The sequence below is a fragment of the Onychostoma macrolepis genome, chromosome 09, assembly GCF_012432095.1.
Source record: "Onychostoma macrolepis isolate SWU-2019 chromosome 09, ASM1243209v1, whole genome shotgun sequence".
NCBI lineage: Eukaryota > Metazoa > Chordata > Actinopteri > Cypriniformes > Cyprinidae > Onychostoma > Onychostoma macrolepis.
In genome coordinates, this window is record NC_081163.1 from 27,647,402 (window position 1) to 27,661,667 (window position 14,266).

The 14,266-nt window shown below is 35.4% G+C and overlaps 3 protein-coding genes across 3 annotated transcripts; 1 reads left to right on the plus strand and 2 right to left on the minus strand.

Annotated features, from left to right (window-relative positions):
- Nucleotides 1-4,734: 4,734 nt before the first annotated feature.
- tmem37 (transmembrane protein 37) lies at nucleotides 4,735-6,370 on the minus strand. Its single transcript, XM_058787638.1, has 2 exons — nucleotides 6,135-6,370; nucleotides 4,735-5,710 (listed from the first exon to the last, which is right to left on the minus strand). Exons 1-2 carry the CDS (start codon nucleotides 6,153-6,155, stop codon nucleotides 5,099-5,101), a joined length of 633 nt encoding a protein of 210 aa, XP_058643621.1. The 5' UTR covers nucleotides 6,156-6,370; the 3' UTR covers nucleotides 4,735-5,098.
- Nucleotides 6,371-7,966: 1,596 nt separating this feature from the next.
- dbi (diazepam binding inhibitor (GABA receptor modulator, acyl-CoA binding protein)) lies at nucleotides 7,967-11,618 on the minus strand. Its single transcript, XM_058787096.1, has 4 exons — nucleotides 11,459-11,618; nucleotides 8,733-8,850; nucleotides 8,567-8,629; nucleotides 7,967-8,413 (listed from the first exon to the last, which is right to left on the minus strand). The coding sequence occupies exons 1-4, from the start codon at nucleotides 11,465-11,467 to the stop codon at nucleotides 8,337-8,339; spliced, it is 267 nt and encodes an 88-aa protein (XP_058643079.1). The 5' UTR covers nucleotides 11,468-11,618; the 3' UTR covers nucleotides 7,967-8,336.
- A 614-nt stretch (nucleotides 11,619-12,232) lies between these two features.
- Nucleotides 12,233-14,224, plus strand: c09h2orf76 (chromosome 09 C2orf76 homolog). The gene is made up of 5 exons (XM_058787095.1): nucleotides 12,233-12,981; nucleotides 13,126-13,176; nucleotides 13,258-13,295; nucleotides 13,551-13,632; nucleotides 13,829-14,224. The coding sequence occupies exons 1-5, from the start codon at nucleotides 12,852-12,854 to the stop codon at nucleotides 13,906-13,908; spliced, it is 381 nt and encodes a 126-aa protein (XP_058643078.1). The 5' UTR covers nucleotides 12,233-12,851; the 3' UTR covers nucleotides 13,909-14,224.
- The last annotated feature ends 42 nt before the right edge of the window (nucleotides 14,225-14,266 follow it).

A 14,266-nucleotide genomic window follows, 5' to 3' on the forward strand; every position in this document is an offset into this window, starting at 1 on the left:
ATCTTAACCTGTTTTTAGTTTGTTTAGATGTCTTTTGGTCGAACTGCAACCAGGCCTGTCCAAGGGCTTGTCCAAATACCCACACTTGTGGTCTTTTCACTTGACCACTTGTCTACTTACTGTATTTCCTGTATGTGACTCAAGTGTTTAAATTGGTGTGAAGACCACAAGTGTGTGTAGAACTTTTCGTCTGCGTCCGAAATCGCATACTCTCTTGAGTACGTACTTTTTTTGAGCAAGTATTTACTTTGCGACTGCAAAAAGATTATGTTCAGTATGTGACCCTGGACCACAAAACCAGTCATAAGGGTCAAATTATCAAAATTGAGATTTATATATCATCTGAAAGCTGAATAAATATGTTTTCCATTGATGTATGGTTTGTTAGGATAGGACAATATTTGGCTGAGATAAAACTATTTAAATCTGAGGGTGCAAAAAAATCTAAATATTGAGAAAATTGCCTTTAAAGCTGTCCAAACAAAGTCCTTAGCAATACATATTACTAATCAAAAATTAAGTTTTAATATATTTACGGTAGGAAATGTACAAAATATTTTCATGGAATATGATCTTTACTTAAAGCTGCAGTCCGTAACTTTTTTTGGTTAAAAATGATCTGAAATCAATATTTGAGCAAGTACATAACCAGCCAGTGTTCAAAACTATCGCCTTACTTTAACCCGATTCACAACAGTTATCTTATAATAATGTTTTCTAATTTGAGTGGTACGGGTAGGTTTTCGTGGGAAAATCGAGCATGGTACTTCATCATTACGTCACGTCTGTGAACATAAAGTAGTTGTCCTGGCTACTAGGCTATTGCATGTGAGGATCCTGCAGGTGGCAGATCGTTTATAGCCTTTTCTCACAGCAGCTAGAATAATTAAATGTATCATTTTGATTGTAATCCAGAAAGGATTATGTGTTTATGAAACACATAATGAAATTAAATTATATTCCAGTTTTAAATGTGCTTCTGATTAGAGATAGCCTGGGATTACACAAGATTTGTATTTTAAAGAAAAAAAGTTCATAGGGAGCATGATTTGCTTTTTGGGTTAAAATAATTACTTAATATGAAATTCGAATGGCATGGGAATTAGATTAGACTGTACAGAAATTGAAATCTACATGTTAATACACATTATACTCATAGTCACGCAATGCTGATGTTGTTAACATTAATAATTTGAGAATAAAGTATAACAATAATAAAAATTTGCATGGTTTGATGTGCTAACCGATCTTTAGATTAAATCACCATTGGTAGCGCGATTTATTTTAATGCTTTTTTCCTCAGTTGGCCAGAACAAATGTGGCCGACTTGTTACTTACTTGTTCAGATGACAATATACGGTGAAAATTCTTATTTGGGTCATATATTCCAAGACGTAGGCTAGAATCTGTGATTGCGAAGTACAGTAAATATCCACACATGCGTGACTGACAGCTACACATTCACCTCAAAACATTAGATTCATCTACTAAGGATTTTTGGCATAAAAGAAAAATTGCTCATTTTGACCCATACAATGTATTTTTGGCTATTGCTACAATACCCATGCTACTTAAGACTGGTTTTGTGGTCCAGGGTCACATATAGTCTGAATGTGTGTAGTATGAATGTAATGTGGATGTACTAAATTCGTACATCTACAGTCATTGTCAAGTGACCTAAAAGCGTCAGTTGCATCATTTCCCTGAAATTCCTAAATTCTCTACTCATGAGATAGTAAAGTGTCCATCGGATGCACACTTCAGATTCACACCAGAAATAGTAGGTCATCTGGGTATTTTTTGCTTACTATTTTCTGAGTACTGTGAATTCAGACATGTGTAATTCAGTATGTGTTAATGTATTTGGTCTTGGTGGAATAGATCTGCTGTGCTGCTGCTGCTGTTGGTTATTGCTGCTGTCGTAGTTTATTGCTGCTGCTGCTGCAAAGCAAGTACAAGAACTTGCTACTGCTATTACATACACAGATATGATGCTGTGAGTATTTAAGACATACTGCTGCTGCACAAATAGCATATATAGGTAATAACCCATAGGAGATCTATACAGGTGGAGCTGGGGAAAGCTTTCAGATGAACAACATAAACCAATCAGCTTGTGCCAAATAGTTTAATGCTGTGAATATCATCAGTTTGTCAGATAGAACGCTACACATAATATGGAGATTTACTTGTATATATTAATATGCATTTCTATAGCCCTGATTTATTTTAATATGTAATTTTGGCAGCCCCTGAAATGGTTCGTCCCCTGAAAAGACGTCCATTTATTGCTTGGATGGAGCAAGAGCACCTAAAATGCACGTGTAGATTCATTGGAGTCATAAAGTTTTCCCTCTTCAACTTGATGCTGTTGAACTGAATTTATGGAGCAAACTATTTGCTAAAATAACCATAACATTAACAGCAACGCTGAAATACAATCGCATGGTTCTGTCAATCTGATGCGCGAGAAAGTGTTACTATAACAAGCACGGAGTGTTTTCTTTCAGAATCAGAATTGGCTAGTAGAAAGACAAAAATAGGTTACATAAAAGTTTTTACCTAAAAATGAAGATAAGGTAAAGGTGTGAATAATTATATTTTAGAGACAATGTCAGTCATTTCGCCAATGAAAATAAAGCTCTAGGAGAACTGTTGTGCGTCACACAGCGGTATTTCATTAATGAATCCACGTTTTTAAACGAATCAAGTGAATCGATGATTCAGTGAGCCATTCATAAAGGCAGTCACTTGCTTCGTTTCTGAATGAATCAGCCGTTAGAACGAATCGATTGAATGAACAACTGAATGACTCACTTATTAAGACAGGGATTTGTCACCACCTGGCGCTTTTAGTTTTATATTTAGAGTATCGTTTCTTTTTTAAAGTAATTTCATATTTCACTATTTATTTGTACACTCTCAGAAATAAAGGTACAAAAGCTGTCACTGGGGCGGTACCTTTTCAAAAGGTACACTTTTGTACCTATTAGGTTCTAATATGTACACTTTAAGTACTAATATGTACCTTTAAGGTACCAAAATGAACCCTTTAGGTACAAACATGTACCTTTTGAAAAGGTACCGCCCCAGTGACAGCTTTTGTACCTTTATTTCTGAGAGTGTATTTTTGTGTGTTGAATTAAAATATTTCTTTCTAAAGCTACTTATATTTCTTTCTAAAGCTTTTTTGTAATGTCAATTCAGTTTTTTCTAAATTAACACAATTATTGTCTTTAATAATAACTTTATCTTGAATTAATCGGCACATGATGCGCATGTTAATTAATTAATCTCAATAATTTGAGACTAATTTGATTAATTATTCGGTTAATTATGTAATTAATTACATTAAAAAGAAATCACCTGATAGTCCTATATAAAACATAAAAAATACCCTTCAATATGGCGGCAATGATTGTTTTCACTGTGAAGTGCCCTTCGGAGGGCGATATATCCCGTTCGGAATGCAGTGTGTGTCTGGTACAGTCTTGAGCACTTACTTCCTGTTGTGTGCACGACGTGCTCTCAAGTAGCCAAGACCACAAGTGTGGGTATTTGGAAAAGTTTCTTTTGTTTCAAAGTGTACTGAGAACCCTGGAAAGGTGGGTCTTGATCCACTTGTTTGATGCGCACCAAGGTTTTGATGGCAGCGTTCACACTTATACAAATGAACCGCATTAACAGAGCAATCACACCAGAGTTTGTTTTAATCAAACCAAACCTGCCAAGTGTAAACACACCCTTAAAGGAAACTGAGCATCTAAATCGAGCATTTTGGGAGGTGAGAAATCATCACGTTTAGCAAACAAAACAAAAAAACTGGGTCCTACTTTATATTAGGTGGTCTTAACTACTATGTACTTACATTTAAATTAATCATTTGATACAATGCACTTATTGTGTATATGTTTTTAGATTGTACTTATATTTTTTAAAATACATATATGTAATTACATCTGTAATTAATTTCTGCAATTAAATTTATTATTACACTTTTGACCCATCACTTACACCTTAACCCACCCTTAAACCTACCCATACCACCAAACCTGTCCCTAATCTTACCCATATCCCACCTCAATAGCAGCAACAGTGTTTTGCAATACAATATGACCACAATAAGTACACTGTACTTATTTTTTGATGTAAGTACATAGTAGTTAAGGCCACCTAATATAAAGTGTGACCAAAAACTGTTTTTCATTAAAAAATGGAGTATGAATAAATAAATTAAAAAAATTACCTTCAAGTGAACCTCAAGAAACATATTTTAAAAAAGACACATCTTGACCCCTTTATATATTTTTTTCATCCCCTTGTATTTCTGTGTAAATATTGATGATGATGCCTTGAACACCTATTATCCATGTATTGTCCTGTGAAATATTGTGAGTTGTAAAACACAAAATGTAAAGAAAAAAACAAATCTTGTTATTAAATTATCTGATCCCCATGTATAATTAAGAAAGTACTAACATACTGTGAAAGTCTGTTTAATGATGTAAAAGTTAGAATACTTTATTAAATAAAATATTATTCTTTATTAAATTAACTATAAAGATGCATTATTCACAGATGAAACTGGAGTCAGTTGTCAGCTGCTGGTCATCAATAATATTAATTACATGAAATAAAATAAAAAAAATAATGACAAAAATAAAAATGATAGAAAGAAACAATCTGCTGTGAAAGCATTATTAATGATTGAAAAATAAATAAAATACAACCAAACAAGCTACTAAAAACATTTATTTCCACACCAGGCCTGCAGTAAGTTTCTGCCTGGATATTTTCTATTAAGTTTACAGACATTTCCTTCAACCCTAAAAGACAACACAATGCAATGTGTAATTTAAAATACAGGAAAAACGCCTGTGACAAATTAAAACTGAAAATTCCTTCATATTAACATTGATAAATTGGGCCTTTTGGGACCTTTTAGAAAGGTTATTTATTTATATCTTTATTTATAAATCTTCAAAATCACTTGATGCAAAAGAATGCAGATACAGAACTGCTCAAGATGAACCAACAGCAGCTTCTTATGCAGCTTCTCCAAGTTATAGAGAGTTTATTGTTAGTGCCGGTCTTATTTCTACAGTTTGTCAGGATGTCCACTTAAGGGCAAAAGTTGTTCAATATGCTGGATGTGCCACGCTGCCATTCCATTGAGGAAGAATAGGAAGGTGGCAGTGAACTGACACCAGAAGGTGAGAGTAAACCCAAGGAGCGTTGCAAATGGCCCTAACAGGAGTACAAAAGTTGCAACCCCTCCGGCAGCCATTACCCCCGCCAGCACCACCAGCCGTGCCCCGAGGGTCCAGCGTCGACTGGAGTCCCTCCCTTCACTGGCCTGTGACATCACAAGCAACTCCAGTCCGAATATGGCACTGACCACAGCCAGAGTAATCACAGAACGACACGCCGCCAAGCCCACACCCAGACCGTCCACCCCTGCCTCCTCCAGATGTCTAGTGCAGTTAGAGGATGTTTTAAAACTCTGGGACCCCAACACAGAGCCCTGCTGCTCCTCCAGTGAGCAGAAATACCATAGGCCAAACATACGGTGGCCGGCGAGCAGCCAGTGACCATCACACACTGCAATTGACGAGAGGATGACAGACAGAAATGTACACAGGATAATAAGACTGCGGCAAAATAAGTCTAAAAAAAGAGGAGTGGACTTCCCACGTGGAACAGCCCCAACCTAGAGAGAAACAGAGTTATCAGAAGAAATCTGATCCACATCTGTATCAACATGAGATTCTGCTGCAGGCACTTATGTTTTGCCCTTTCTGAAGACTGAAAACTGCTATACTGCTGGAAAATTAAAGTGTTTTAAATCTATTTAAATTTCAAATATGTAGTTTAATAAGAATAGGTTATAATAAGAAAAGCATTTCTGTAAATAAACTCTTCCCTTTTCACAACCATGTAAACAACGCCTCATTTTGTTGTTACCTATATTTTCTTGTCCAAGTCTTGGCGCTGTCGAACTTGCGATATTAAATCTTAAGTTAATTAAGCTAAATATTAGCTTATCTTGGCTTTTCATTTCCAGTAAATGAAAGATTCCACTCTAAAGAATAACATAAACGTCAAACATTTAAAATACATTTAAAAAGCATTACCCTGATTTTTATTGCCGTCATGTTGATTTCAACGTGTCTTAAAGCCCACAGACCAGGAGAAGCGAGACGAAGAAGCCAAGTCAGCTCCAGTCGAAAGTACAGTATAATTTTAGTATAACATTAACTGACGTCGATCAGCAAAAGTAGTTCAGTCTTCAAACCCGCCCGTCCCGTCTTGCTCCTAGACACGCAGATCACGGGCGCTTCGCGTTAGTTTTCCGGTCACGGAGGTTTTCGGTAACTGGGAATCAGACATTATGCTGGAGGCAGCATCTGTAAGGAGTTTCTTCAAATTTGGCCATTTTTGTCCTAGGGGATTTATTTATTTATTTTTTTACAACTAATTTTCTTTATGTTTGCTATGAAGTAACACTGTCTTGGAAACTTTATAATATGCATTCGTTAATATATATATATATATATATATATATATATATATATATATATATATATATGCATAATATAGAATGCTTATGCATTCTCTACGAAAACCCATCAAAAAAACTTATTACAAAATATCATCTAATTAAAGAGTAAATCAGCTATTTCTATTTTTATTTTTTACAACTAATAATTTGTTTTCTTTATGTTTGCTATATGAAGGTAACAAAACTTGGAAACTTCTTGGAAACTTGATGATATATATTCTTTAATATAATATGCATAATATAGAATGCATATGCATTCACTACGAAAAGTCTACTTTTTATCGATGAGTTATTATTGAATACAAAACTATCATCCAATTAAAGAGTAATCTAAAATTAAATTAATTATGTATTAAATAAATAAATAATAATACTGTATAAAGCCTAAACTTTTATGCATGATGTGTGCCAAAAAAAAAAAAAAAATCGTCAGATTATGCATTATAAATATGTACAATATGCATTTACATAGATTGTTGGCTATAAAAATGTGCCTCAGCAATTAGCAAATGCTTTAAATATAATTATATATAAAATAATTATTCTTAATAATAACAGTATAGTATCCCATTGTCCCATTTTTAGTTTTGTGGGTCTTTGATCCAATTATAAACTTTTCCAGTAGCCTAACTAGGTTGCTTGAACTATTTTAACAAATAAGTTAATATTTATATTAATTTCGTTTTCACTCAACTCTATAGTAAAATGGCTACTTCTTACTAGTAAAAATGAATAGTCACTAAGCTGTAGTATAACTAGTGTATTTAGTAATTAGTAAAATAATCTGTTGTTGGTATCAAGCATGGTAGACCTTAAACGCTAAGAATGTTTCTCTTCACAGAAATTGCTAATTATCTAAACTGCTGATTATCATAATTATTGATGGGCCAAAGTCCCTTTGGGTGACTGTGACCCAAAACACAATTATGCAATTTATAGTCTCTAGCAAAAAGACTTTGAGCCCTTTCCAGACTGAGGTGAAGACATTAGGTGGGACAGAAATTGTGGAAATGCGGACATAGATCAATTAAAACCTTACGTTGATGTTTACACACTCATCCACCACATAAACCCAATGAACTAGAGTGAAATATTTTAAAGCCCTTGTGTGTTTGTAAATGTCTGGTCAGGTGACGTGAGCCTATACCTCATACCTGCAATCAAATGACTGATAGGACGTTAATAATATCAAGTACTGGCAATGGTACAATTAAGGCAGATATTATGTATTAGGAATGATCCACTTGATATTAGTTACGGCTAGACACATAATAAAGTCCGTCTCAGGAAAACAACTCAATTATTGCATTTTACATTTTACAACTCAAACATTGCTATTTTACAGAAATGCAATATTACATCTTGAAACACTTAATTAAATTCATCACTCATAAAGTAAATGCATCTGATTATTTGATCATTTTTTAATCAAAATCTTTCACAGGGTCTCAAAAAACAAACAAAAAAAATACTTTTTAAGGGAAATCAAACATGTTATTCTTAGTCAGTGTTTGTAAGAAACAAAGCAAACATGGTTTTTGAAAAAAGTTATTTTATGGCATTGCATAAATTTGAATTCATCAGGGCGTTTAACTACATGGTTACTGGTGGACGATTTCTCTTGGCCTGTGAGGAATGTGCCTATTCTCTCACACAGAAAAGAGTCTCCATGCTACAGCGTAACTGTAACACCCTTGTGAGGGGACACACTGGAGGCCTAAAGGCGCTGGGAGGACAGTACAGGTAAAGGCAAGCTGGCCATGATGGGTTCCGTCTATTCGATTCCGTATTTCCCCTTCAGCTCTTCTACCTTAGCGATGTATGCTTTTGTAGCATCATCCTTACTCATACCTGAAAAGTGCAAGAGAAGAAAAACACACAGAGAGACACACAGAGTGAGCTGCTTTTGGAGCTCATTTACAGTGTTGTAAGTGAAGATGCTGAAAAAACACAAATTTTAAATGATATTTCACTGCCCTCTGCTGGTAGGCAGGAGAAACTGACCTTTCTTGGCCTCCCAGGCATCCCATTTGGCCTTGCCAGTGAAATCTAACATGCCCGGTCGAGCTGGAAAAACACACACATTTGTTTATAGAGCTGCAATTTTGATTTAGAGATAAACGTATGCCACATTTATTTATTCACTTTAATTTTGAAAAGGAAATCTCACCTGTGTTAACATCTCCTACGGTGGCCTGTTTGTACAGACTATAAATTTCCAGCATCTCAGCGTCCGATGGTTTCGCTTTCAGCTGTTTGACCTCCTCTGCTGCTTTCTGAAACTCAGCCTGTGGAAAACCAACAACATGAGTTTTCAGAACACTCTACAAATACACAGTGATGGACAATCAGTCAGTAATATTGATTGAAGTTTCACAACCCTTAAGTAGACAAAACCTGTGAGACAAAACTAGTTACACTAATTTGCAGTTCAGTGAGTGAGTTCATTCAGTGAATGATTCATCAGACTGATTCAATCCTGTAACTCATGAGTGTGTGAGTCTTTTAAATGATTCATTACAAAAACTGGATCAACGGCGAGCCATTTATCTCATAGATATGTATACGTAGATGCCTCATTAGCAACTGTTTCTATAGGCCGCAATATGTAAGCCGTCCGCCATATTGAAAGGGTCAACTTGATGTCCTTCACCATAGTAATCACTGAATATTCGAAAGATGCCACAATCCTGCATAGAACGGATCAACGGCTCTGTGCGAACCTACAGTATGGTGGATGACGTCAAGTTGACTGTTCCAAGATGGCGGCCGCATTTACGCGTTTGGAGGGGTCGAATGGGGCATTTATACATATCTATGGTTCATCTCACCAAATTCACAACTCAAATTCTTAACATGACTTAATTTGCTGGGTTTCTATAGATTCAACAGAGGCGGTATAGAGTTGTTTCACCTCTGACAAGCGATTCATAGGACACTGGTGATACTTTGTGTAATTCATTTAACTGCAAGACAATAGGCCCACTGACATCAAGGACTATAACTATAAAAATAAGTAGATTGCATTACATTTACAGAGCAAAGATGGCACAGAGCTGCTTCTGAAGTGGAATATAGGCTTCTTGACAGACTGTTTAAACACTCTGTGCAAAGAGACCTAAATGCCACTTCAGAAGCACTTCTGTGCCACCTTTTCAGTGTAAATGTTGCAAATGCATTTATGCCACCTTTGAGCAGCATTAATGCTGCTCAGAGGTGGCATTAATGCATTTACTTAGCTATTACAACTATATGCTTTGACATTAGGGGCTGAGATGGGTCTGAGCAGGCATAATTTAATCTAGCTTTCATGCGGCATTGCATCTTTACACTAAATTTCAAAAAACCTTAACTCATGGTGTAACGAGGCTTAGAGTCCACACCAACAAACAATCAGTTTATCGTAAGCACTCACTGTTATCGTAAGCACTCACGTTACTGTTATAGTTGCTTGATTCTATTCTCATAGAATTACAATAATTATCAAAACTTCTTAACTAGTTCTCTTCTCGTTATAGTTGTTGTCCTTGGTGTGAAAGAGCTTTAAATCAGAACAGAATATTAATCACTTTTAGTTGAATTTCCCCCCAAATAGACTCCGCTCTGCACTGTATACAAAAAACAGATTAAGAAGGGTAAAACCCTCACCATCCATATGCATTCATGTCTCATTCTTATTTCTTACAAAAGGGACTGAAAAGATTTTAGTCATGGCTATTTTACATTCTTGGTCTTGCTCCATGATGTTGGCAGGTGACATGAACTGGTTATGTAACCATGCACAATGGCCAGCACTCAATAAAAAGGGTTTTAGCTGATCTCTAATCACTGGGACCAAACTCCATCCCTCTCTCTCACACACTTTACTATGCCTTTGATTCTTTGACCTAATTACGTGACATGCGCACCAAGGCTCCTCAACATCTACCAACTTCTGTTGGTCTATCTTCCTGTTACAGTAACCACATGAGTAAACCTCAGTCTTATCAAGGCAACATGTTATCAGATTTCAGTGCATAAAGACTAAATACTGACCACCTTTTCACACTTTAACTGACAAGTATTTTTGGAGAAGAACGTTATAACGTCAACTAATATTTTTGCGTTATTATTATTTATTTTTTTAAAGCGTTACAGTCAAGTCCGCATGCTATAATACTAAAATAAATCTACTTGCAACTTTACTAATCTAGTCTAACGATCTAAGAACATCGAACTAAAGAGCATTTTAGTTGACTCAACTTTCCAAAACGTCGCCTGCTGTTGAGCAATATACATGGAGTAATAGTGAAAAGAGGTAACGGAACTGAACAGAACTCATCAGAACTTTCATATTCATACTTTCATTTACATTTTTCACTTCAAAATGTGTTTTCTGTCATCATTTACTGTCCCTCATGCCATTCCAAAGTATGTATAACATTCCTCAGAGCAAACAACATAGGAGGCGGTAAGCAAATATCACCTTTCACTTTTTACTGCTTTGCATAAATTAAAACGCGACGGAAAATCGTCTGTTGCGCGTGTAAAACCATCGTTTATGAAATAGCGCAAACGGAACACAAAAGCTCGCTCAGTATCTCTATTATAATGCACTTTACATTCACGCCACACCCACGTAGACATGGCGCTATCATGAGGTCTATGCATTATGCCCTCCAGTGTTATTTACTACATGTATTGCAAAATGTACTTTTTTTTTTTTTACCTCTTTCGATCGATGTAAACCAGTATTAATTATCAAGACTTAGGACATGCTAAGCAGTTCACGTCTGCTCACACAAACAGCACCATGTAGTTTTCTTTACCAAGAGTTCAAATTACAGAACATAAATCATTCTCAAATTTTCAAATACTCTCATATCAAACAAAAGCGTCTTGTCTGTTCATACTGACCTCAGACATGGTTGTAGCTGTTTCAGTCTGTTATAAAGATGTGCTTGAAAACCCGTTGTGATGGCAGCACGACACTCCGACGATTTCTGTAGTATCGGCTGTCACGCCCATGGCCACGCCCCTTGCACTCCATTGGCTGCCGGAGCATGTACTGAGCAATAGGTCCAATCAAATTCACGAAATTGTAGGTTCTTTTAACTGGGCCACAGGGTCACGCCAGGGATGCCAGATTGAGAGTATTGTGCAAATATAGAGATGCCCTTTATTCAAACAAAAAGTAACTCATTGCAACAGAAGTTCTTTACACTGACGTGTATTATGATTTTTATCAGTGATTTTGCATTTAGGTGTTTGGACAAAACAACCTTATTAGCTAATGTAATCTACTGTTGATGTACAAAAACCACACTAAAATGCAGGTTTGTGGAACCTGATGTTTTTGTATTCAATTTTCAGTAATTTTTTGGAACACAAATATTATTATATATAAAGATTTTTAGTAATTAACCACAGTACACTGATACATGCAAATTACCTTCATATATTGTGTTTATAAACTTTACTAAGTCTCAGTCATAAACGACATGTCCATGGTTCACCAGCAGCCTGATAAAGTGACCATACGCATGCTGGCCCTGATCCCTTACAGAGCACTTGATAGCCTCATGTAAGTTATGTTTACGCACACACACATTTATAATCAGATTTATTTATTTTTTTGCATAGTTAACTACATACTTACAGTCTATGTGTCATGCCACCAATGTGTCCATTGCAAGGGCGTTCAAATAGTTGAAATAGTTAGATCCAATCTGATTTGCTAGTTACCATGCAACTTTCTGCTAGTCCACTGGGAAATTTATAAGCTTCCACTCATGCAAAAACATGGAGCTAAGCCGTATTTCTTCAAGATCATGAATTTTCAATTTAATTTCTTTCTTAGAGTATTTTTTTATTTATCACAATTAGTGTCCAAATTAATATGGATATTTCATTTTTGACAAGGATAAATACATTAACACTAAAAAGTCCGAATACATAGGCTACTGAAGCCATAGAATATAAACATAACGGTTAGTTTTGAAGTGTGGATATATTTATTTTTCTTTACCACTGTTTCCGCGTTGAATGAGTCACATGCTGAATATTGTTCTGCAGATCCATTGCTTTTGCCTGATGTTACCTGATCGACGTAGCGGCTATTTTGGTCTAGAATTGCATTCTTTCTCAGAATATGCTGGAAGTAAACTCTTCGAAATTAGTACGTATTATAATTACAGAAGTACGCTAAAATAGTGAAGTGGTCGCGTTTGCTCTGCTATCCTTAATTATTTACTTCTAGGCTTTCTTTTTACACTGTAATAATCCGTGTAGTAATGTGATCGGGCTCGAGATGTGTGATCAGGCGGTTCTGACAGTGCGTCTGGTTCGGTCTTTTGAGCATCGCAACTTTAAACCGGTGGTTTACAAAGACGTTAATTTAGATCAGACGGTGGATGAGTTTATTACATTTGTTAAGCGAGGTAAGACATGATGACAACAGATTCATTGTAAACACAGTTCACATGATTCATGCTTATCATGTTTATGAGTAAATCAGATCTGCTTAATATTAAACAATGATTAATAATAATGGTAACTAAACTAAACTACTTCTCTCTTTTAAGATGTTTCAACAAGAGCTGGATTGCCTCCACCCTTTAAGAAGTATGAGTATGGTAAGTCTACACTTATTTTACAAACAAACAAATAAATAAGGTTAACAGTTACATTAATATCCTGTTAATATGTTGTTGCAGACACAATGAAAATCATACACCAGGCACATGGAGCAAAGGTAACTTCAGATCAGATCAACAACTTGTGGTATCAATTTTATAATAATGACATGACTATATTTGTTTAAAAAATGCTGCGCTTGAACAAGTTTTTCAGCTGTTCTCCTTTAATGTTAATTCTTCCCCTTTTATTTCACAAAAGTTTAGAAATGTGCACTTGATTGTTTTAAACAATCAAATTTTCACGATGAATAGTTTTGTTAACAAAATGACTAAATAATATTAATAATGATATTTGTTTTTCATGATTTCAGACGAATGAGCTGGTAATGAGTTTAGAGGATGATGAAAAGTTGATTCTTCGTGATGACTGCAGGTTAACAGCATGTGGTGTTGGTATGTAAAAGCAATATTAAGGTCTTTGAGATTCAATGCAGATTGCATTTGTACATTTTCATAGAATAATAAAATAAATATTTTATTTTTTTGTGTAATTAATTTTGCCCATGTGCACATAAAAATAAAACTCGTATGCAAAACTGAACCTGTACCTGCTGAAATCTCTATTTCAATACCTTTCCTCTCCTCACAGCCAATGAGACAGAACTTGCCTTCTTCAAAATGGCAGACTATGAAAAGTTCAAGGCCAATCCACAGACAGAATGGTGGTGATGATCAGGATGCAACACAAGAGGTCTTGGAGTATATATTTATCAGAGGCACTTCTTTTCAGCTGTGACAAGCAAGTGATCTCTTCAAGTTGGATTTTAATTTCATTTATAGCTATACTTTTTCTATTTATTCGTACGATTCGAATACCTTCAGCGTAATTTCTGATGCACACGTTTGACAAACTTTGACGATGTTGTCATGTCACAGAATAATTATTTTCTTGGGTATGAATACTGTAAATTTCAGTGACAAAATGTGCATTTTGAATGCCAATTATTATTTTTTTTATTTTATTTACAATAAATCAGAAACCAGATATCTTGTTTTTATTTAAATGACACCTTGGAAGTTGACTGCC